The 25,856-nt window shown below is 46.9% G+C and overlaps 1 protein-coding gene across 1 annotated transcript in view; it reads right to left on the bottom strand.

The window, feature by feature from the left end:
* The window catches only part of LOC149458638 (inter-alpha-trypsin inhibitor heavy chain H3-like), a 123,780-nt gene that overhangs the window by 5,784 nt on the left and 92,140 nt on the right, over positions 1–25,856 (bottom strand). Inside the window, exons 18-20 of the mRNA XM_089681904.1 lie at positions 25,479–25,592; positions 7,673–7,877; positions 2,772–2,944 (exon numbers count right to left, since the gene is read on the bottom strand). Coding sequence (XP_089538030.1) covers positions 2,772–2,944; positions 7,673–7,877; positions 25,479–25,592 — 492 coding nt within the window. The remainder of the gene's footprint in view (positions 1–2,771; positions 2,945–7,672; positions 7,878–25,478; positions 25,593–25,856) is intronic.

Here is a 25,856-nt window from a genome sequence, read left to right as displayed (position 1 = left end):
TGCAAAGTTCAAAAGTCCTTCAGCAGTTGACCATAATACAATTGTAGTACGTATTTAATACCCATCACCATCCAGCCAGAAAAGCCTTGCAACTTCCCTAATTCAGAATAGTTAGTGGAATAAAAAATACGAGCGAAGAAGGTGTAGCCGGAATAATTCAAATGAAGTTTAGCCTTAAACCATAATTTATGTGTCAATACTAGGGTAGGGTATCGAGATAAGGCTCCAAACTCCCCTGCCTCCAGACATTCCATCAAATTATCATTTGGAAAGGACAGTCACTAGGAGTGGCTTAATGGTGTCAGTAGAGACTTCATCTTGCCAAGCAGTAAGATGTTAAAGTTGTGAAGCCATGTAGTAATAAAATGGATTAGGGACCACCAGTCCACCAGCCTCCTTTAGGCTCCTGCAGAGTTTCTAATTTTATATGAGGGGATTGTTTCTTCCAAATCGGACAGCAAAACACAGTATCACATTGCTTGAAAACATACATGGGGATCCATATCGGGGCGTTATGCAGGGCATATAGCAACTGAGGGGCCCAGATAATTTTTATTAAATTACACCTGCCGACCACCAATAATGGTAATTTATTCCAACTAGCTGTTTTCTGTTGGAACCTAAGGAGTAAAGGGTAAGGATTTAGCTGGACATATTTGGACAGGGTAGGATGTATATGGATGCCCAAATAACGAAAAGAATCTACTGCTTTAATTTGGGATGCAGCCTGCGGCAAGGGATTTGGCATCAGGTCTAGGGGTAGCAGGGTAGATTTATCCCCATTAATCATAAAGCCGGAAAAGGATCCAAATGTGTGGATAAGGGACATCAGTCTTATAATGGAAGGGGACGTATCGCCCTAAAACAGTAGGGCATCATCGGCATATAAAGCCAATTTCTCTTCAATACCGCCCTGTTTTAAACCTACTATATTCTGATCACCCCTAATGGCCACTGCCAAATGTTCTATTGCCAGAGGAAAGAGCAAAGGTGATAGTGGGCATCCTTGTCTTGTGCCTCTGTAAAAGGTGGGGATAGGGCGTTATTTACCCATATTCGAGCTGTGGATGCATTTTAAAGCAATTGAAGCCAAGAAATTAATCCAGTCCCCAAGGTAAATTTGTCGAGGACCTGCCATAAGTACGGCCATTCAACTGTATCGAATGTCTTTGCAGCATCAAGAGAGAATTGCTCTGTTGCCCCCGTTTTCCAGCGGTAGTTGTAAATTAAGATACATCTGTCCTGCAGTAAATGGGTCATGGGTTCGATTCCCGACCATGGCACCTCCTGCATGGAGCTTGCATATTCTCCCTGTGCTTGCATGGGTTTCCTCTAGGTGCTCCAGTTTCCTCCCATACTCCAAAGACTCCAAGTTAATTGGATCCTGTCTAAATTGGCCCTAATATGTGTATGTATGAATGTGAGTTAGGGACCTTAGATTGTACACCCTTTGAGGGTTAGGGACTGATGTGAATGTTCAATATATATATGTGTAAAGCGCTGCGTAAATTGACAGCACTATATAAGTACCTGAAATAAATAAATAAATTAGGTGGTGCTGCTGTTATTAGTTGAATGGCAGCATCATTGAACCCACTTCCTATGAGCACTGAGCTATGGGGACTTCATCCAGCCACCCTGGGCATACAGAAAAATGCTGCAGCTTGCTGTGTCATGTCATTATGAGGAAGAATAATTAAATTGGATGTATTCACCCTTTAAGAACAAATGATTAAATATGGGTCTGTTTATCTTGTATAAATACATAAATGCTACATATAGCAAACACATTGGAAAGCTGTTCGCATACTGCAGAAGACATGTGGACACACTTTGTAACTTTTCACTAGGAAAGTGCTCTTTACTGTAAGAGCTTTGAAAATGTGGAATAGACATCCACAACAGTTAGGTCCAATGGACACAAAAGATTGCTTGAAAAAATGTTTGCTGTATTTTATCCAAAAATGGACTGAATACGGGTACTAACTTATTTTATTATCATCTTTTCTAATAACAAATGCCACTATTTGATTGCCATATCTGTATCTATTTTTGTATTGTATGCCACTTAAAATCCAGCTTGTGTGTTGCTGTGTTTGAGATGATTTGGCTCCCGTGGGATACCTTCATTTCCTCTATGCCGGCCCAAAATGTAAGACCCTGATTACTTTCGCACTGTTATTATATGATTCCACTGGTCCTGATCATATGTAGTTTTACCATCGATGTACCTTTCTGATATGCTTTTTTTTTTTCCTTATCTTTTTTAAAAATATACTGTTTGTACTCACATGAAAACCAATAAAAATTGTTAATACAAAAAAAAAAAATCCAGCTTGTGTGATCTTTGGAAGTAATCAACAAATAAACTGCTCATATGTAGTTCTAAGATACATGCAGGGCTGAACGAGATAAATCAATAGTCTTTCATCCACACTAAACAGTGTGCTTGGAGATATCTCCCCTCTCAGCTATTGTATTCTGCCAGTCAGCACAAGCGACTTTTAGAATACCTGAACAGTGAATGTATCTGATTGGCTTAAGACACTGTTGGCCAAGAATGTTTCACCAGGCTTCTTCAATTTTCAGAACAAAGACACTGAGCTGGGTGGTCCAGACAGGGCTATCCATGGCTCCAATTAAAGCTTGGTATTGCCAGCATAGATATAAAATCCATATGTGAAGTCTTCTGATAATAGGTTAATCAATGCTTGTCTGCATGCAATGGTTCATTAAAAATGGTTTCTAGTGTACAAATACAGTCACCTTACCTAACAATCCATGAACACCTGATGAAAATGTATGATCATCCAAAGTATAGAATCCTAAGAAATCAGTGTGTAGAGGATCATCTTTTGCAAAATTATGTAAAAGAATTACAAATTTTGCTCCTTCTCCAAATGACAGTGTTACATTGTTTTGCTTATTGACAACCAGGTTAAGCCTGCAATAATAAAAAAGAAAACTAGTAAAATAAATACAGTGTCTACTTTTTGATTAGTCAGCATTGGCTATGGTCCAGGGTGGTAAGACTGCCAGAGGTGGAACAAAATCTTCCAGACATCATGGGGTTTATTTACTAAACCTGGTTGACTCAGAATCTTGGGCACCTGTGCATGGTAGCCAATCAGCTTCTAACCTTAGCATGTTCAGTTAAGCTTCAGCAATAAAACCTGGAAGCTGATTGGTTTTTATGCAGAAGTGGACAAGATTCTGAGTCAACCAAGTTTAGTAAATAAACCCCCATGTTACCTTCCTCTGTACAAATGTCTCGAGCATACAGCTGTGCTCAAAGTTTGTATACCCTGGCAGAAATCCTGAAATTATGGCATTGATATTGAAAGTATGACTGATCATGCCAAAAAAAATTGTATTTTATTTAATAGTGATCATATAAAGCGATTTGTTATCACATAGTTGTATGGCTTCTTTTTAAATCATAATGATAACAGAAATCACCCAAATGGCCCTGATCAAAAGTTTACATACCCTGGAAAGTCTGTTCTTAGTACAAACACACAAGGTGACGCACACAGGTTAAAATGGCAATTAAAGGTTAATTTCCCACATCTGTGGCTTTTTAAATTACAATTAGCATCTGTGTATAAATAGCCAATGAGTTTGTTAGCTCTCAAGTGGATGCACTGAGCAGACTAGATATGGAGTCATGAGGAGAAGAAAAGAACAGTCAAAAGACCTGTGTAACAAGGTAATGGAACTTTATACAGATGGAAAAGGATATAAAAAGTCAGCACTGTTAAATCACTTATTAAGAAGTGGAAATTTGGGGATCTCTTCATACAAGTACAGGTAGACCAAGAAAGATTGCAGCCACAACTGCAAGTTACTGTCAGGATTGTATACACCCACCTGCCATTAGGGCTGCATATACGCACAAAGACCTTTATCTTTGGGTTAGTTGATGCTGATACTGTAAACCCTGTTTGCACCAGTTATAATTTGGTTTAACATCACTACAGTTCAGTTGATTGCCATATTATGAGTTAGTATTCCCATTATCTAGAACAGCATATTTAAACCTGACTGCCTGTCTATTGATTCATGTGTTGCTTAACTGCATTGCCAAAATACATCCTTTCAGTCTACCATCCAGTTGCTTGTGGCCTATTTTCTGTCTATTACTATAGAGTGGTAGCATACTAACTTTTAAGTTACAGAGGTGTGTCAGTGGGGTCAGAGCAGCTTAACCACTTCTCGCCTGTAGGACATACCCGTATGTCCTCAGGTTGAAGTGGTTATACTTGTGCCATGGCTGTAGCTGCAGTCATGATGACTCCAGTATCAAGCTTTTCAGCTAGTGATGCTCAATATTGTAAAAGCGATCTGAGCGGATGTAGAGCCACTAGATTGATTTTACAGGGGGTGGAAAGTGGTCCCCCCACCGTCTTCCTCTGCAGTGAAACGGGAGAGCACGGGACTGAAGCCAGCAACCATAAATATAAAGGAGATAAAGGAGAAATTGAAGTTCACCCATCATATCTATGGTCTATGAAAATTGGAAACGATGGCGATTTTGTCGCTTTTTCTTCAGTTTGTTGTTTTTTTTTAAATAAAATACATTTTAAACATTTAACTCACACCCACCCCCTGTGTTCACAAGCAGAGGTGAAAGCATACATAGGTTCCGCACAGATATGTAAATGATGATCGCACCACACATGTGTGGTATCACAGCAAATGTTATAGTGAGAGCAATAATTCTAGATCATGGTGATGATTGCTACCGCATGTGCACATGTGCTCGCGCATGCACAGTTCGGGGGAACCTACTCTGGTGACATCAGACCCTGGCAGTAGCTGGCATGCTCACATGCTCCGGATTGGGGGTAGAAATGGTGGGCCGGTCAGGACCCTTGTTGAAGATGCAGGAGGGGAAGTTTCACTCTCGATTCTTTTAAGGTAGACCACAATTTAATGCTATCTCAAGAATTGGTATATAACTTTATTTGATTCCACACTTGGGAGACTTTTGATTATCATCAGTACATTATTTAAGATTTATTGCATGTGGGGGATTATATATAGTGGAGACCCCTTTGCTTATTTTTAATTATTGGCTATTTGTAAGCTACATGGGCCGGATGTTTACCTCCTTAGAATCATCTTTTATATGCTTGTAGGTCTTCGTTTATGGGGACCCGTCTATGTTTGGTTGGAATTCACATCTCTAGCTCCTTGTTTGTGGTCTGCCTACATTTTGGGATACTAACCATTTGGATATTTTTCATTCCCCCCTGGCTGAGACATTGTTACCTTGCCTTTAATGTTAGTTTATTGAGGGTTTTTTTATTGTTTTTGTTTTTTTGTTTTTCTTCTTTTAACCACTTGCCCTCCTGAGGATTTACCCCCCTTAATGACCAGGCCTCTTTTTGCTACTCGGCGCTGCTCTAATTCAACTGATAATTGCGCGGTCATGCAATGCAGCACCCAAACGAAATTTATGTCCTTTGTTTCACACAAATAGAGCTTTCTTTCGGTGGTATTTGATCCCCTGTGCGCTTTTTATTTTTTACGCTGTAAACAAAAAAAGACCAAAAATTTTGAAGAAAAACTATATTTTTTTCTTTCAGCTATAAAAAATATATAGTAAACTCAAAGTTAGTTATAAATTTCGGCCAAAATGTATTCTGCTACATGTTTTTGGTAAAACAAAATCCCAATAAGTGTATATTGATTGCTTTGTGTGAAAGTTATAGCGTCTACAAACTGTGGTATAGATACTGCAATTTACGCCATTTTTTTGCTATACAGCGCTGCGCTAGTTTAACGGACAATTGCGCGGTCATGCAATACGGTACATAAATGAAATTTACCTCCTTTTTTTTCCCCACAAATTGAGTTTTTTATTTTTTGCGCTGTAAAAAAAAAAGTCTGACAATTTTGAGAAAAAAAACAATATTTTGGACTTTTTGCTATAAAACATGTCCAGTAAAAAAAATTTAAAAATCAAATTTAGTCATTCTGCGACATGTCTTTGCTAAAAAAAAAACCAATACGTGTAAATTAATTGGTTTACGTGAAAGTTATAGCGTTTACAAATGGCGGGAAAGATACTGGGATTTTTAATTTTTTTTTTATACTAATAATGGCGGCGATCAGCGACTTATGGCGGGACTGTGGGACTATGGCGGACATTCTGACACTGGGGGGAACTGACTTGGGGTCACTGACATCCCCAGTGACACCAACACAGTGATCAGTGCAAAAAAAAAAAAACACTGACACTGTACTATTGGCACTGGGGAGGAAGGGGTTAACTTTATTATTCACTGAAAGGGTTAACTGTGTGAGGGAAGTGTTTTACTAGGGGGGGGGGGTGTGTACTGCACGGAGACACACTGATCCGGACAGAAACTCTTCTGTCCCGATCAGCATGTCAGGAGCTGTCAGGGAACTGACAGAAATCACAGCTACTGCAGCTGTGCTCTCTGTCAGTGATTGCCGCTAATCGCCGGGACATAGCCGGTAATGACCGGCTGTGACCCAGCGACTGAAATCTGCATCCGTGATCGGCGGGACAGGTAGGTTTTGAAAACACACGTTTTAAAACGTTGTTTTGCCAAGCCCTGCCAACGTATGTATACAGTGGCTGGACGGCATTTGGTTAATATGGTTTCCTTCATATTTTTTAGTCCTATGGGTGCTAATCTGCCACTGTGCCCATCATTTTGCCCCCGGTGGCCGCCGTGTGAAAGACATGCTGGTGCCCTCATTTGGCCTCTTCTATTTTGCATGAGCTAACATTGGTAAGCAACATATTTGTGGATCTTGAGATACCAATATGCAACATGTAGTATTTGTAATGAGATATTGTATTTTGACTGTTATGATTCTATTTCAGAGTAGTCTTTGACTTTTCCTCTTGAAGAAGCGGATTATTTCCGCAAAACATGTAGAGAAGTCAACATTATCTCCTATCGGGGGTGGAGCTGTAACAACTATAATCTTTGTGAATTATGTGACCATGTTGTTAAATCTTTGTGATTTTAGAACAGATTCATGTACATTGGCAGCACAGTGGCTAAATGGTTAGCACTTCTGCCTGGCAGTACTAAGGTCACTGGTTCAAATCCCAGCCACGGCACCTCCTGCCTGGAGTTTGTATGTTCTCCCTGTGCCTGTGTGGGTTTCCTCCGGGTGCTCTGGTTTCCTCCCACACTCCAAAGACATACTGGTAGTTTAATTGGATCCTGTCTAAATTGGCCATAGTATGTATGCATGTAGGTTAGGGACCTAAGATTGTACATCTCTTGAGGGATAGGGACTGATGTGAATGAACAATATATATGTAAAGCACTGCGTAAATTGATGGCGCTATATAAGTACCTGAAATAAATAATAAATGTCTGATCAAAAAATTCTTTGTGCATCAATAAAAATATATTGTTTTTATGACTGTGTTGTCCTTTGGGTGCCGAGATTCCATTCTCTCTTTTTGGGGTTTTTTCCCCCTTCAATTTTTCTACAGTAGCATTAGGGTGTAGTACCTGACTGGATTTGGCACAATTGCTTCTTTGGCAGCATAAAGTGCACATACTGTAGACACAGTGAGATTTGTTTTAGGTGTATTTTTAGGGGTTCATTTGGTTACAGTTAGGGCCTGAATTAAAGAGTTTAGTTTCATAAAAATAAGTAAAGTTCCCTTCCATACCCTTTCGCCTTGACAGATGTTTTCTTCTCCCATGTGTATTCCTTCTTGTTTTTACCCATCATGATAGTAATTGCCTCAGTTGTCACCTCAATTCTCAGTTTCAGATTTCTGTTTACAATCCCTAGTTTTCCAAAGTAGGTTTCCTTTGATATCACATTATTGCCTGTTTCCTTCTTTCCAATAATTTCACCATTGACTGCAATGCCTACAAAACAGAATATATTAAAGGGTCACAATATTCCATTACAGTAGCATATGAATATTAAATTGATGACAGATTACAATTAAATAATCTAATGGGGTTAGGTTGAAATGTATACAAGCATCAAGGTGTTTGGAGTTAAATATGTTTCAGTTCAGTTTTCCTCTAAAACAGGATGATACTGTGCAGCTACAAACCAGCAAATGAGGATAGCAATAGCTTATTCTAAAAGGTTAAAAAAGTCTGTTTTAAATATGCTAATTCACTGGAAGAATCTAAAAAAAACACAGCAAATACTTAAGGGTACATTAATCAATAATTTGATGGCAATTTCACCTTACTTTAACCCATAATTCTTTGTGGCACATTCACCTAAATATCAGCCAAAATTAGTGGAAATTCACCCAAACATTACCCAGTAAAAATAACAGGTCTTTACTATTACCTTCCTTGCACATTCACCTGACAACTCCTAATAAGTACTTGTAATAAATAATAATCCTGTTTTTAATTAAATATCCCCTGGCTGAGCTGTTATATCAGTGGTTCTTAACCTTTTTTGAGTCATGGACCCATTTAAGAATCTGATGAAAGCAATGGACCCCTTCTCCAGAAATATTCACATGAACACAACTTTGCATCCAATGAATACATCTACTTTATTTTATTGAAATTTGATTGCTTCATACATATATGCCATGCACATGGTTTGAATAAAGTAAACAATCTTAACAAAAACTCACTCCTTTTAATGCATAAAGTAATTGTCACTCAATACTAAAATTAAATATAGTCATTAGAGATGAGCGAATCGAAGTATCCGAAGTGGAATTCGAGTCGAATTTCGGAAAAATTTCGATTCGTGCCGAATCCGAAAAACAGCCTAATTCGGACGCGCGAATCGAAATTTTTCCGAAAATGGCGGCTGACATGTGCGGCGACGGAGCGGGGATGTCGGGGAAGGCGCGCAGACAAGGCGCGCTGCCCCATAATGCATTCCTCAACGACATGTGATCGCATCAGCCAATCAGCAGCCAGCCAGCCAGCACTGTGTAATGGTCGAGGTATATATAGCGGCCATTTTGGAAATCTTCATTTGCCTGCAGTCATTGAACAGAGGCAGACCGCTCTGTACTAGGGACAGGGACAGAGTTAGGGCCACAGAAACAATACTTGGGGACAGAGAGAAGTTACTTAGGGACAGAGAACCATTACTCAGGGACACAGACTTGTTAATGAGGGCCACAGAATCGTTCTTTAGGGACAAAGAAACGCTAGTTAGGGCCACAGAATTCATACTCAGGGACAGACAGAATTGTTACTCAGTGCCAGAGAATTGTTACTTAGGGCCACAGAAACGTTATTAGGGCCACAGAATTTTTACTCAGGGACAGACAGAATTGTTACTGAGTGCCAGAGAATTGTTACTCAGGGACAGACAGAATTGTTACTGAGTGCCAGAGAATTCTTACTCAGGGCCACAGAATTCATTCTCAGGGACAGACAGAATTGTTACTCAGGGACAGACAGAATTGTTACTGAGTGCCAGAGAATTGTTACTCAGGGACAGACAGAATTGTTACTGAGTGCCAGAGAATTGTTACTCAGGGACAGACAGAATTGTTACTGAGTGCCAGAGAATTGTTACTCTCACAGACACAAAATTGTTACTTGCACAGACACAGAATTGTTACTTGCACAGACACACAATTGTTACTCAGGGCCACAGAATTCATACTCAGGGACAGACAGAATTGTTACTGAGTGCCAGAGAATTCTTACTCAGGTCCACAGAATTCATACTCAGGGACAGACAGAATTGTTACTCAGGGACAGACAGAATTGTTACTGAGTGCCAGAGAATTGTTACTCAGGGACAGACAGAATTGTTACTGAGTGCCAGAGAATTGTTACTCTCACAGACACAAAATTGTTACTTGCACAGACACAGAATTGTTACTTGCACAGACACACAATTGTTACTCAGGGCCACAGAATTCATACTCAGGGACAGACAGAATTGTTACTGAGTGCCAGAGAATTGTTACTCAGGGACAGACAGAATTGTTACTGAGTGCCAGAGAATTGTTACTCTCACAGACACAAAATTGTTACTTGCACAGACACAGAATTGTTACTTGCACAGACACACAATTGTTACTGAGTGCCAGAGAATTGTTACTCAGGGACAGACAGAATTGTTACTGAGTGCCAGAGAATTGTTACTCAGGGACAGACAGAATTGTTACTGAGTGCCAGAGAATTGTTACTCAGGGACAGACAGAATTGTTACTGAGTGCCAGAGAATTGTTACTCTCACAGACACAAAATTGTTACTTGCACAGACACAGAATTGTTACTCGCACAGAGACAGAATTGTTACTCAGGGCCACAGAATTCATACTCAGGGACAGACAGAATTGTTACTGAGTGCCAGAGAATTGTTACTCAGGGACAGACAGAATTGTTACTGAGTGCCAGAGAATTGTTACTCTCACAGACACAAAATTGTTACTTGCACAGACACAGAATTGTTACTTGCACAGACACACAATTGTTACTGAGTGCCAGAGAATTGTTACTCAGGGACAGACAGAATTGTTACTGAGTGCCAGAGAATTGTTACTCAGGGACAGACAGAATTGTTACTGAGTGCCAGAGAATTGTTACTCTCACAGACACAAAATTGTTACTTGCACAGACACAGAATTGTTACTCGCACAGAGACAGAATTGTTACTCAGGGCCACAGAATTCATACTCAGGGACAGACAGAATTGTTACTGAGTGCCAGAGAATTGTTACTCAGGGAAGACAGAATTGTTACTGAGTGCCATAGAATTGTTACTCAGGGACAGACAGAATTGTTACTGAGTGCCAGAGAATTGTTACTCTCACAGACACAAAATTGTTACTTGCACAGACACAGAATTGTTACTCGCACAGAGACAGAATTGTTACTCAGGGCCACAGAATTCATACTCAGGGACAGACAGAATTGTTACTGAGTGCCAGAGAATTGTTACTCAGGGACAGACAGAATTGTTACTGAGTGCCAGAGAATTGTTACTCTCACAGACACAAAATTGTTACTTGCACAGACACAGAATTGTTACTTGCACAGACACACAATTGTTACTGAGTGCCAGAGAATTGTTACTCAGGGACAGACAGAATTGTTACTGAGTGCCAGAGAATTGTTACTCAGGGACAGACAGAATTGTTACTGAGTGCCAGAGAATTGTTACTCAGGGACAGACAGAATTGTTACTGAGTGCCAGAGAATTGTTACTCTCACAGACACAAAATTGTTACTTGCACAGACACAGAATTGTTACTCGCACAGAGACAGAATTGTTACTCAGGGCCACAGAATTCATACTCAGGGACAGACAGAATTGTTACTGAGTGCCAGAGAATTGTTACTCAGGGACAGACAGAATTGTTACTGAGTGCCAGAGAATTGTTACTCTCACAGACACAAAATTGTTACTTGCACAGACACAGAATTGTTACTTGCACAGACACACAATTGTTACTGAGTGCCAGAGAATTGTTACTCAGGGACAGACAGAATTGTTACTGAGTGCCAGAGAATTGTTACTCAGGGACAGACAGAATTGTTACTGAGTGCCAGAGAATTGTTACTCAGGGACAGACAGAATTGTTACTGAGTGCCAGAGAATTGTTACTCTCACAGACACAAAATTGTTACTTGCACAGACACAGAATTGTTACTCGCACAGAGACAGAATTGTTACTCAGGGCCACAGAATTCATACTCAGGGACAGACAGAATTGTTACTGAGTGCCAGAGAATTGTTACTCAGGGACAGACAGAATTGTTACTGAGTGCCAGAGAATTGTTACTCTCACAGACACAAAATTGTTACTTGCACAGACACAGAATTGTTACTTGCACAGACACACAATTGTTACTGAGTGCCAGAGAATTGTTACTCAGGGACAGACAGAATTGTTACTGAGTGCCAGAGAATTGTTACTCAGGGACAGACAGAATTGTTACTGAGTGCCAGAGAATTGTTACTCAGGGACAGACAGAATTGTTACTGAGTGCCAGAGAATTGTTACTCTCACAGACACAAAATTGTTACTTGCACAGACACAGAATTGTTACTCGCACAGAGACAGAATTGTTACTCAGGGCCACAGAATTCATACTCAGGGACAGACAGAATTGTTACTGAGTGCCAGAGAATTGTTACTCAGGGACAGACAGAATTGTTACTGAGTGCCAGAGAATTGTTACTCTCACAGACACAAAATTGTTACTTGCACAGACACAGAATTGTTACTTGCACAGACACACAATTGTTACTCAGGGCCACAGAATTCATACTCAGGGACAGACAGAATTGTTACTGAGTGCCAGAGAATTCTTACTCAGGGCCACAGAATTCATACTCAGGGACAGACAGAATTGTTACTCAGGGACAGACAGAATTGTTACTGAGTGCCAGAGAATTGTTACTCAGGGACAGACAGAATTGTTACTGAGTGCCAGAGAATTGTTACTCTCACAGACACAAAATTGTTACTTGCACAGACACAGAATTGTTACTTGCACAGACACACAATTGTTACTCAGGGCCACAGAATTCATACTCAGGGACAGACAGAATTGTTACTGAGTGCCAGAGAATTGTTACTCAGGGACACCTAATCGTTGAATTAAATAGTATGTCAGACAACATGCAGAGGAGTGGCAGAGGAGGCAATGTTTTAGGAGCGAGCAGACGTGGCAGCAGAGGAAGGGGTCGAGGCAGCAGTATTCGCAGCCAGAGGCCAGTGCTCCCGGTGTCATCCAGCGGTCGTGTCTCCACCGACAACCCTGCCGTCATTGATTGGTTGGCTCGGTCGTCTTCCTCTTCCCAGGTCACCTCTGACACCTACAGCCAACGGTCGGTGGGTACGTCAGACACAACCGTTAGTTGGCATGGCCCGGGACCAAGCCCACTGAAATCACGTGTCCTCTACCTGCCCCTGTCCTTTGCTGTTCCCTCACCAAGCGAAGTATCGCATGCTGTGGGCTCAGCCCCACTGTACAGTGAGGAAGAGCTAACAGAGGGCGGTCAGGAACGGGGGGAGACATCGGCCTTTTCAGCAGCCAAGCGAACAAGTACTGGCGAGGAGAGTGGCTCGGTAGCCGGTCTAGAGACAGGTCTGTCTCCTGACCCAGACGCAGCCGAGGGGGCTAGTAGTGAGGCGGAGACCCTACTTGATGATGAGGAGGTTGATCGCACTTGGCAGCCTCGTCGTCATCAGGCAATTTCTTCCGCATCATCAGGAGAAGAGGGTGGCAGCTTGGCAGCGAGCAAAACAGTCGGTGGGTTGCCCAGGAGACAGCAGCAGGGTCGCATCAGTGTCAGTGGAGCCAAACGTCCACGGAGTAGAGCACCAGCTCCACTGCAGCCTACCACCACGGCCAGTAGTGGTGCCGGTGCGCACGGAGGAAGTAGCAGTCAGCCAGTGAAGAGTAGCGGGGGCAAAGTTTCCTACTCGGTGGTGTGGCAATTTTTCCTCAAGCCGCCCGAGGAAGTAAACGTAGCCGTATGTCGACTATGTGGCCAGAAATGCAAGCGTGGCCAGGGGGCCCATGTTGGGACTACAGCGTTGCGTCAGCATATGCAGCGTCACCATTCGGTGGCCTGGGAAAACCGTGATAAACATACGGCGGTTCTGCCTGCCCCAGCCCCCGCTCCATCACCCGCTCCGTTACTTGCTCCGTCACCCGACGTCGTCAATCGCCCTCTATCAGCCAGTCAAGGCTCCAACACCTCTGCTGAGGGGAGTTGTCGCTCATTGGCATCTTCCGCTCGTTCAGATGCTCCTTCTCCTGCTACTCCTCTTCTCGGATTCCGTCAACAGTCTTTCTTGGAATCCGTATCCAAGAGACAACAGTTTGCGAGCACGCACCCGACGGTGCAAAAGCTGAACGTCCTCCTGTCCAAGTTGCTGGTGCTGCAGTCCCTCCCTTTCCAACTGGTGGACTCAGCACCTTTCCGAGAAATGATGGCTTGTGCCGCGCCGCGGTGGAGAGTGCCAAGCCGTCATTTCTTTGCCCAAAAGGCAGTGCCAGCCCTGCATTCACATGTAGAAGAGATGGTGGGCCAGTCTTTGAGCATGTCGGTCTCTGCCAAAGTGCACGGCAGCGCCGACGTGTGGAGCTGTAACTACGGTCAGGGACAGTACATGTCATTTACGGCCCACTGGGTGAACGTGGTGCCGGCACAGCCGCACCAGCAACTTGGACAGGTCACGACGCTTTTGCCTCCACGTTTGCACGTCCTTGGTCCAGCAAGCATGTCCGCCTCTACCACCTCTTTTTCCGCCGTGTCCTCAGCCGCCACCCCCGTGCCAAGTCCCATTACCCGACCGGCATATCACATGTGCAGGGCGCAACGGTGTCACGCTGTGCTGCACCTGGTATGCCTTGGCGAACGTAGTCACACAGGGGAGGAACTGCTGAGTGTAATGAACAGAGAAATCGACAGATGGCTGTCTCCGCGCAAACTAAAAATCGGAACCATGTTGACTGACAACGGAAAGAACATGGTGTCTGCTCTGCGTCAAGGAAGGTTGTGCCATGCGCCATGCATGGCTCACGTGTTCAATCTGGTTGTCAAGCGGTTCCTAAAATCCACCATCCCACTGCAAGACATCCTTAAAATGTCACGTAAACTGTGCATGCATTTCAGCCATTCCTACACCGCAAAGAACACCCTCATTGAGCTGCAGCGGCAGAACGGAATTCCACAGCATCGCCTGATCTGCGACGTTGCAACAAGGTGGAATTCAACCCTACACATGTTAGACCGCCTTTACGAGCAGCGAAAGGCCATCACCGATTTCCTGATGTTACAAGCGGATAAAGGTACTCCCCTGTGTAACTTAGATGTCAGCCATTGGCAGCTCATGCGTGACACCTGCCGCTTGCTCAGGCCCTTTGAGGAGGCCACGCTATTCGTGAGTCGGCAGGACTATGGGATGAACGACGTCATTCCTCTGTTGCACGTCCTGGAACAAATGCTGTTAACAATGGCTGGTCAGGGTGCGGTAGACGTGGCGCACAGATCTCAACGCCACATGACCCCTGTGGGGGCAGGACAGGAAGAAGAGGAGGAGGTAGAGGAGGACATTTGTGCTCAGGAATTATTGAGTGAAATGGGTGGTTTTTCCACTCAGCGGACAGGAGTGGAGGAGCAGGAGCATCTGGTAGAGGAGGAGGAGGAGGAGACAGAGGACCCAGACGCACCGTGGCAGTATGCTGTGGAGATGGAGGCAGGGAGTCCCTCGCATTCCTTGGCACAAATGGCCCATAGCATGCTCGGTTGCTTGCGTAGCGACAGCCGAATAATAACCATCAGACAGAGGGATGACTTTTGGCTGTCCACCTTGTTGGACCCTCGCTACCGGTCCAAAATGGTGGCCTTTTTCACACCTGCTGAGAGGGAGGCCAAAATTACGTACTATAAAAACCACCTATGTAGTCAGTTGGTCTCTGCCTTTGTGCGCCAACGTCCATCCTCAGACACTGTGGGCCCTGTGCGCTCGCGTTCCGCTGGCATGGCAGCAGGGGAGGGGTGGGGTGGTAGGAGCAGTGGCAGCTCCACCAGCAGCGGCTGCCTCAGTCTGCAGTCGATGATGAGTAGCTTTCTTCACCAGCGCAGTGAGGAAACTACTAACCAGCCGCAGCAGCAGCAGCAGCATCAGGTGGACCTGGAGCAGGAGCTCAAACAACAGGCTTGGGCCTACTTGGACAGCACCCTGCCAACCGAGGTAGACAATCCCCTTGACTACTGGGCAACGAAACTTGACCTTTGGCCCCAACTAGCTGAATTTGCCCTTGAAAGGCTGTCATGCCCGGCCAGTAGCGTGGCATCGGAGCGCGTGTTTAGTGCGGCAGGAGGTATTGTAACTCCGCGGAGGACACGACTGTCCACCCAAAGTGTGGAGAGACTCACGTTTGTGAAAATGAATCAGGCGTGGATTAGTCTGGATTTCAAACCACCAGTTCCTGACACAACTGACTAAATCCGCCATGAATCATGCCTCAAACATGTGCCACTTTCAGGTCTCCTCACACTGCTGGTGTGTTGAATTTTTTGACATAGGGTGCTGGCAGATTACGGGCCTCCTATAGCTGCTGCCAGGCCCCTAATCTGCCATAGGCCCCTATATACCGCCTCCTCCTGCTGCTGCCAGGTCCAGAGTCTCTCATGGGTCCCTGTACGGCCTCCCATTGCTGCTGTCTCCATCGCCACACTCTGCTGCCATGTGCCACTTTCAGGTCTCTTCACACTGCTGGTGTGTTAAATTTTTTGACATAGGGTGCAGGCAGATTACGGGCCTCACATAGCTGCTGCCAGGCCCCTAATCTGCCATGGGCCCCTATATACCACCTCCTCCTGCTGCTGCCAGGTCCAGAGTCTCTCATGGGTCCCTGTACGGCCTCCCATTGCTGCTGTCTCCATCGCCACACTCTGCTGCCATGTGCCACTTTCAGGTCTCTTCACACTGCTGGTGTGTAAAATTTTTTGACATAGGGTGCTGCAAGATAACGGGCCTCACATAGCTGCTGCCAGGCCCCTAATCTGCCATGGTCCCCAATATACCGCCTCCTCATGCTGCTGCCAGGTCCAGAGTCTCTCATGGGTCCCTGTACGGCCTCCCATTGCTGCTGTCTCCATCGCCACACTCTGCTGCCATGTGCCACTTTCAGGTCTCTTCACACTGCTGGTGTGTTAAATTTTTTGACATAGGGTGCTGCAAGATAACGGGCCTCACATAGCTGCTGCCAGGCCCCTAATCTGCCATGGGCCCCTATATACCGCCTCCTCCTGCTGCTGCCAGGTCCAGAGTCTCTCATGGGTCCCTGTACGGCCTCCCATTGCTGCTGTCTCCATCGCCACACTCTGCTGCCATGTGCCACTTTCAGGTCTCTTCACACTGCTGGTGTGTTACATTTTTTGACATAGGGTGCAGGCAGATTACGGGCCTCACATAGCTGCTGCCAGGCCCCTAATCTGCCATGGGCCCCTATATACCACCTCCTCCTGCTGCTGCCAGGTCCAGAGTCTCTCATGGGTCCCTGTACGGCCTCCCATTGCTGCTGTCTCCATCGCCACACTCTGCTGCCATGTGCCACTTTCAGGTCTCTTCACACTGCTGGTGTGTTAAATTTTTTGACATAGGGTGCAGGCAGATTACGGGCCTCACATAGCTGCTGCCAGGCCCCTAATCTGCCATGGGCCCCTATATACCACCTCCTCCTGCTGCTGCCAGGTCCAGAGTCTCTCATGGGTCCCTGTACGGCCTCCCATTGCTGCTGTCTCCATCGCCACACTCTGCTGCCATGTGCCACTTTCAGGTCTCTTCACACTGCTGGTGTGTAAAATTTTTTGACATAGGGTGCTGCAAGATAACGGGCCTCACATAGCTGCTGCCAGGCCCCTAATCTGCCATGGGCCCCTATATACCGCCTCCTCATGCTGCTGCCAAGTCCAGAGTCTGTCATGGTCCCTGTACGGCCTCCCATTGCTGCTGTCTCCATCGCCACACTCTGCTGCCATGTGCCACTTTCAGGTCTCTTCACACTGCTGGTGTGTTAAATTTTTTGACATAGGGTGCTGCAAGATAACGGGCCTCACATAGCTGCTGCCAGGCCCCTAATCTGCCATGGGCCCCTATATACCGCCTCCTCATGCTGCTGCCAAGTCCAGAGTCTGTCATGGTCCCTGTACGGCCTCCCATTGCTGCTGTCTCCATCGCCACACTCTGCTGCCATGTGCCACTTTCAGGTCTCTTCACACTGCTGGTGTGTTAAATTTTTTGACATAGGGTGCAGGCAGATTACGGGCCTCACATAGCTGCTGCCAGGCCCCTAATCTGCCATGGGCCCCTATATAACGCCTCCTCATGCTGCTGCCAAGTTCAGAGTCTGTCATGGGTCCCTGTACGGCCTCCCATTGCTGCTGTCTCCATCGCCACACTCTGCTGCCATGTGCCACTTTCAGGTCTCTTCACACTGCTGGTGTGTTAAATTTTTTGACATAGGGTGCTGCAAGATAACGGGCCTCACATAGCTGCTGCCAGGCCCCTAATCTGCCATGGGCCCCTATATACCACCTCCTCCTGCTGCTGCCAGGTCCAGAGTCTCTCATGGGTCCCTGTACGGCCTCCCATTGCTGCTGTCTCCATCGCCACACTCTGCTGCCATGTGCCACTTTCAGGTCTCTTCACACTGCTGGTGTGTAAAATTTTTTGACATAGGGTGCTGCAAGATAACGGGCCTCACATAGCTGCTGCCAGGCCCCTAATCTGCCATGGGCCCCAATATACCGCCTCCTCATGCTGCTGCCAGGTCCAGAGTCTCTCATGGGTCCCTGTACGGCCTCCCATTGCTGCTGTCTCCATCGCCACACTCTGCTGCCATGTGCCACTTTCAGGTCTCTTCACACTGCTGGTGTGTTAAATTTTTTGACATAGGGTGCTGCAAGATAACGGGCCTCACATAGCTGCTGCCAGGCCCCTAATCTGCCATGGGCCCCTATATACCGCCTCCTCATGCTGCTGCCAAGTCCAGAGTCTGTCATGGTCCCTGTACGGCCTCCCATTGCTGCTGTCTCCATCGCCACACTCTGCTGCCATGTGCCACTTTCAGGTCTCTTCACACTGCTGGTGTGTTAAATTTTTTGACATAGGGTGCTGCAAGATAACGGGCCTCACATAGCTGCTGCCAGGCCCCTAATCTGCCATGGGCCCCTATATACCACCTCCTCCTGCTGCTGCCAGGTCCAGAGTCTCTCATGGGTCCCTGTACGGCCTCCCATTGCTGCTGTCTCCATCGCCACACTCTGCTGCCATGTGCCACTTTCAGGTCTCTTCACACTGCTGGTGTGTAAAATTTTTTGACATAGGGTGCTGCAAGATAACGGGCCTCACATAGCTGCTGCCAGGCCCCTAATCTGCCATGGGCCCCAATATACCGCCTCCTCATGCTGCTGCCAGGTCCAGAGTCTCTCATGGGTCCCTGTACGGCCTCCCATTGCTGCTGTCTCCATCGCCACACTCTGCTGCCATGTGCCACTTTCAGGTCTCTTCACACTGCTGGTGTGTTAAATTTTTTGACATAGGGTGCTGCAAGATAACGGGCCTCACATAGCTGCTGCCAGGCCCCTAATCTGCCATGGGCCCCTATATACCGCCTCCTCATGCTGCTGCCAAGTCCAGAGTCTGTCATGGTCCCTGTACGGCCTCCCATTGCTGCTGTCTCCATCGCCACACTCTGCTGCCATGTGCCACTTTCAGGTCTCTTCACACTGCTGGTGTGTTAAATTTTTTGACATAGGGTGCAGGCAGATTACGGGCCTCACATAGCTGCTGCCAGGCCCCTAATCTGCCATGGGCCCCTATATACCGCCTCCTCCTGCTGCTGCCAGGTCCAGAGTCTCTCATGGGTCCCTGTACGGCCTCCCATTGCTGCTGTCTCCATCGCCACACTCTGCTGCCATGTGCCACTTTCAGGTCTCTTCACACTGCTGGTGTGTTAAATTTTTTGACATAGGGTGCTGCAAGATAACGGGCCTCACATAGCTGCTGCCAGGCCCCTAATCTGCCATGGGCCCCTATATACCGCCTCCTCATGCTGCTGCCAAGTCCAGAGTCTGTCATGGTCCCTGTACGGCCTCCCATTGCTGCTGTCTCCATCGCCACACTCTGCTGCCATGTGCCACTTTCAGGTCTCTTCACACTGCTGGTGTGTTAAATTTTTTGACATAGGGTGCAGGCAGATTACGGGCCTCACATAGCTGCTGCCAGGCCCCTAATCTGCCATGGGCCCCTATATAACGCCTCCTCATGCTGCTGCCAAGTTCAGAGTCTGTCATGGGTCCCTGTACGGCCTCCCATTGCTGCTGTCTCCATCGCCACACTCTGCTGCCATGTGCCACTTTCAGGTCTCTTCACACTGCTGGTGTGTTAAATTTTTTGACATAGGGTGCTGCAAGATAACGGGCCTCACATAGCTGCTGCCAGGCCCCTAATCTGCCATGGGCCCCTATATACCACCTCCTCCTGCTGCTGCCAGGTCCAGAGTCTCTCATGGGTCCCTGTACGGCCTCCCATTGCTGCTGTCTCCATCGCCACACTCTGCTGCCATGTGCCACTTTCAGGTCTCTTCACACTGCTGGTGTGTAAAATTTTTTGACATAGGGTGCTGCAAGATAACGGGCCTCACATAGCTGCTGCCAGGCCCCTAATCTGCCATGGGCCCCAATATACCGCCTCCTCATGCTGCTGCCAGGTCCAGAGTCTCTCATGGGTCCCTGTACGGCCTCCCATTGCTGCTGTCTCCATCGCCACACTCTGCTGCCATGTGCCACTTTCAGGTCTCTTCACACTGCTGGTGTGTTAAATTTTTTGACATAGGGTGCTGCAAGATAACGGGCCTCACATAGCTGCTGCCAGGCCCCTAATCTGCCATGGGCCCCTATATACCGCCTCCTCATGCTGCTGCCAAGTCCAGAGTCTGTCATGGTCCCTGTACGGCCTCCCATTGCTGCTGTCTCCATCGCCACACTCTGCTGCCATGTGCCACTTTCAGGTCTCTTCACACTGCTGGTGTGTTAAATTTTTTGACATAGGGTGCAGGCAGATTACGGGCCTCACATAGCTGCTGCCAGGCCCCTAATCTGCCATGGGCCCCTATATACCGCCTCCTCCTGCTGCTGCCAGGTCCAGAGTCTCTCATGGGTCCCTGTACGGCCTCCCATTGCTGCTGTCTCCATCGCCACACTCTGCTGCCATGTGCCACTTTCAGGTCTCTTCACACTGCTGGTGTGTTAAATTTTTTGACATAGGGTGCTGCAAGATAACGGGCCTCACATAGCTGCTGCCAGGCCCCTAATCTGCCATGGGCCCCTATATACCGCCTCCTCATGCTGCTGCCAAGTCCAGAGTCTGTCATGGTCCCTGTACGGCCTCCCATTGCTGCTGTCTCCATCGCCACACTCTGCTGCCATGTGCCACTTTCAGGTCTCTTCACACTGCTGGTGTGTTAAATTTTTTGACATAGGGTGCAGGCAGATTACGGGCCTCACATAGCTGCTGCCAGGCCCCTAATCTGCCATGGGCCCCTATATAACGCCTCCTCATGCTGCTGCCAAGTTCAGAGTCTGTCATGGGTCCCTGTACGGCCTCCCATTGCTGCTGTCTCCATCGCCACACTCTGCCATGTGCCACTTTCAGGTCTCCTCACACTGCTGGTGTGTTGAATTTTTTGACATAGGGTGCTGGCAGATTACGGGCCTCCTATAGCTGCTGCCAGGCCCCTAATCTGCCATAAGCCCCTATATACCGCCTCCTCATGCTGCTGCCAAGTCCAGAGTCTGTCATGGGTCCCTGTACGGCCTCCCATTGCTGCTGTCTCCATCGCCACACTCTGCCATGTGCCACTTTCAGGTCTCCTCACACACTGCTGGTGTGTTGAATTTTTTGACATAGGGTGCTGGCAGATTACGGGCCTCCTATAGCTGCTGCCAGGCCCCTAATCTGCCGTAGGCCCCTATATACCGCCTCCTCATGCTGCTGCCAGGTCCAGAGTCTCTCATGGGTCCCTGTACGGCCTCCCATTGCTGCTGTCTCCATCGCCACACTCTGCCATGTGCCACTTTCAGGTCTCCTCACACTGCTGGTGTGTTCCATTTTTTGTCATAGGGTGCTGGCAGATTATGGGCCTCCCATAACTGCTGCCAGGCCCCTAATCTGCCATGGGCCCCTATACCGACTCCTCATGCTGTGACGTTGCAACAAGGTGGAATTCAACCCTACATATGTTAGACCGCCTTTACGAACAGCAAAAGGCCATCACAGATTTCCTGATGTTAAAAGCAGATAAAGGTACTCCCTGTGTAACTTAGATGTCAGCCATTGGCAGCTCATGCGTGACACCTGCGCTTGCTCAGGCCCTTTGAGGAGGCCACGCTATTCGTGAGTCGGCAGGACTATGGGATGAACGACGTCATTCCTCTGTTGCACGTCCTGGAACAAATGCTGTTAACAATGGCTGGTCAGGGTGCGGTAGACGTGGCGCACAGATCTCAACGCCACATGGCCCCTGTGGGGGCAGGACTGGAAGAAGAGGAGGAGGTAGAGGAGGACATTGGTGCTCAGGAATTATTGAGTGAAATGGGTGGTTTTTCCACTCAGCGGACAGGAGTGGAGGAGCAGGAGCATCTGGTAGAGGAGGAGGAAGAGGAGACAGAGGACCTAGACGCACCGTGGCAGTATGCTGTGGAGATGGAGGCAGGGAGTCCCTCGCATTCCTTGGCACAAATGGCCCATAGCATGCTCGGTTGCTTGCGTAGCGACAGCCGAATAATAACCATCAGACAGAGGGATGACTTTTGGCTGTCCACCTTGTTGGACCCTCGCTACCGTTCAAAAATGGTGGCCTTTTTCACACCTGCTGAGAGGGAGGCCAAAATAACGTACTATAAAAAACACCTATGTAGTCAGCTGGTCTCTGCCTGTCTGCGCCAACGTCCATCCTCAGACACTGTGGGCCCTGTGCGCTCGTGTTCCGCTGCCATGGCAGCAGGGGAGGGGTGGGGTGGTAGGAGCAGTGGCAGCTCCACCAGCAGCGGCTGCCTCAGTCTGCAGTCGATGATGAGTAGCTTTCTTCACCAGCGCAGTGAGGAAACTACTAACCAGCCGCAGCAGCAGCAGCAGCATCAGGTGGACCTGGAGCAGGACCTCAAACAACAGGCTTAGGCCTACTTGGACAGCACCCTGCCAACCGAGGTAGACAATCCCCTTGACTACTGGGCAACGAAACTTGACCTTTGGCCCCAACTAGCTGAATTTGCCCTTGAAAGGCTGTCATGCCCGGCCAGTAGCGTGGCATCGGAGCGCGTGTTTAGTGCGGCAGGAGGTATTGCAACTCCGCGGAGGACACGACTGTCCACCCAAAGTGTGGAGAGACTGACGTTTGTGAAAATGAATCAGGCGTGGATTAGTCTGGATTTCAAACCACCAGTTCCTGACACAACTGACTAAATCCGCCATGAATCATGCCCCAAACATGTGCCACTTTCAGGTCTCCTCACACTGCTGGTGTGTTCCATTTTTTGTCATAGGGTGCTGGCAGATTACGGGCCTCCCATAGCTGCTGCCAGGCCCCTAATCTGCCATGGGCCCCTATACCGCCTCCTCATGCTGCTGCCAAGTCCAGAGTCTCTCATGGGTCCCTGTACGGCCTCCCATTGCTGCTGCCTCCATCGCCACACTCTGCCATGTGCCACTTTCAGGTCTCCTCACACTGCTGGTGTGTTCCATTTTTTGTCATAGGGTGCTGGCAGATTACGGGCCTCCCATAGCTGCTGCCAGGCCCCTAATCTGCCATGGGCCCCTATACCGCCTCCTCATGCTGCTGCCAGGTCCAGAGTCTCTCATGGGTCCCTGTACGGCCTCCCATTGCTGCTGTCTCCATCGCCACACTCTGCCATGTGCCACTTTCAGGTCTCCTCACACTGCTGGTGGGTTCCATTTTTTGTCATAGGGTGCTGGCAGATTACGGGCCTCCCATAGCTGCTGCCAGGCCCGTAATCTGCCATGGGCCCCCGTACCGACTCCTCATGCTGCTGCCAGGCCCGTAATCTGTCATGGGCCACTGTTGTCGCTTGTTGGCATATTCCGCTCGTTCAGATGCTCCTTCTCCTGCTACTCCTCTTCACGGATTCCGTCAGCAGTCTTTCTTGGAATCCGTTTCCAAGAGACAACAGTTTGCGAGCACGCACCCGACGGTGCAGAAGCTGAACGTCCTCCTGTCCAAGTTGCTGCTGCCAGGCTCGTAATCTGTCATGCGCCCCTGTACCGCCTCCTCATGCTGCTGCCAGGTCCAGAGTGTGTCATGGGCCCCCGTACCGACTCCTCATGCTGCTGCCAGGCCCGTAATCTGTCATGGGCCCCTGTACCGCCTCCCCATGCTGCTGCCAGGTCCAGAGTGTGTCATGGGTCCCTGTACGGCCTCCCATTGCTGCTGCCAGGCCCGTAATCTGCCATGGGCCCCTGTACCGACTCCTCATGCTGCTGCCAGGCCCGTAATCTGTCATGGGCCCCTGTACCGCCTCCTCATGCTGCTGCCAGGTCCAGAGTGTGTCATGGGTCCCTGTACGGCCTCCCATTGCTGCTGTCTCTATCGCCACACTCTGCCATGTGCCACTTTCAGGTCTCCTCACACTGCTGGTGGTTTCCATTTTTGTCATAGGGTGCTGTATGGCCTCCCATTGCTGCTGCCTCCACCGCCACACTGTGGCTCCACACTCTGGTTTTGGCCCCGTGACTGCCCAAATGAGTGAAGTGTGCGGTGATTCTAAGATCGACGGCACTCATCTGCATGTCATACTGACTGACAGTATTATTTCTCTTCCCCAGCAGACTCCAAGGGCATTTAAATTAAAGGTACAGTGTTCTGCACTAATATTAAGTCTCTCTGAAGCCTAGAAACACCCTTTTTTAAGTTAAATTCACAGCGAATTTATTCGACTCGAATCGAATATTGTCCACGAATTCGCCGAATCAGTCGAATCGAATTTTTCATTTCTTCGCTCATCTCTAATAGTCATCTTGTGTAAGTTAAACAAATCAATTTTAATTCTGCACAAATCTACTACTATTATTACTACTACTACTGCTGCTACTACTACTACTAGAAAATGGGTATTAGCACTTCCTTATATGGAGTGGCACAAGATGATGATTGTGCAAAGAACAATGATAAATTTTAAATGGTAAACATCAGCCAAAAACAAGTCAAGAAACTCTTAGTGGTTGACGCTATAAGCAGTGGCAGGGTGTGTTTTCTTTCATTTCTTTCAAAGGGAAACCATAGCGGAGGGCTGTATAGTGAATGTAAATGTTATTTTTTATCTAAAAATCCTGAAACTCATCCATGGACCACTTTAAGAACCCCTGTGTTAGATCATTGCATCAGGTAAGAGTGAAATAGAGGAAATTATATAAAGCAGTAATAAAACTGTATATAAAATAAATATGGACAGTGATGTAAATACTTTTGATGTACAGTAACTGAATTCATATAAATAGACATCATTCCAGCCAGGTGAGAGTTGAACTGTGACCACCTGCCATGGGGTTCTGCACTCAACACATTATTCACCACCTAACCAGACATGGCTACAAAATCGTTTACATGAAACACTGTGGTACAGTATAGTAATTGTATAATTATAGTGGCAACAAATGGAACCCATCCCACAACAATTACTTTAATGAAAGATGATTTGTATCAGTGCAGTCAAAAACAACAGTAAGGAAATGTTCTGCTACACTTGAACCCCAAGGGGGACCAAAACTCTGCCATACATCCAATGACTGTCAAATTTGAATGAGGCTGTATGAAACAGTGGGATTTTCCTTAGACATACTGTAGGTAGGTTATCTGGGTTGTGATTGTAAACATCCACATAATATTCTCTGCAGCAGTCAGTATAACTGTATAATCAGAATCTTTATGTGTACATTAATGTAACAAAGACAAATGGTCACACAATGTATAACATACCTAGTTCTTGGTCCTCAACAAGATTCAACACCACTCCAGGCTCCTCTTGTATGTTAAAGCACAAAGCATCATTCTTGCTTGGAACATTTATCACAAAATGGGGATCAGAATCAACTGTTAAGACAGAGTTACACTGGTATGACAATATGATAGAGAATGGCCTGTGATATTTATGGAAGGTTATTAGGAGAGAAGTAGTAAAGACAAAGTTACATTTTTAGCTCTGTATAAGACTAGTAAAAATTATAATAGCTTATCTCTTCTGGACCACAAAGATAAAGCAATTAAGGTAATTCCAAGACCAGAGAGATTCCTACAAGCATGTTTAAAAATGTTTACTGCTCAGTTCAGACGTGCTTTAAATTGGTACTGGTGGCT

The sequence above is a fragment of the Staurois parvus genome, unplaced genomic scaffold, assembly GCF_062004578.1.
Source record: "Staurois parvus isolate SC_StPar_1 unplaced genomic scaffold, SC_StPar_1.0 ptg000282l, whole genome shotgun sequence".
Classification (NCBI taxonomy): domain Eukaryota; kingdom Metazoa; phylum Chordata; class Amphibia; order Anura; family Ranidae; genus Staurois; species Staurois parvus.
Note: the sequence above shows the minus strand (reverse complement) of the source record. Positions and strands in the feature narration are given on the sequence as shown.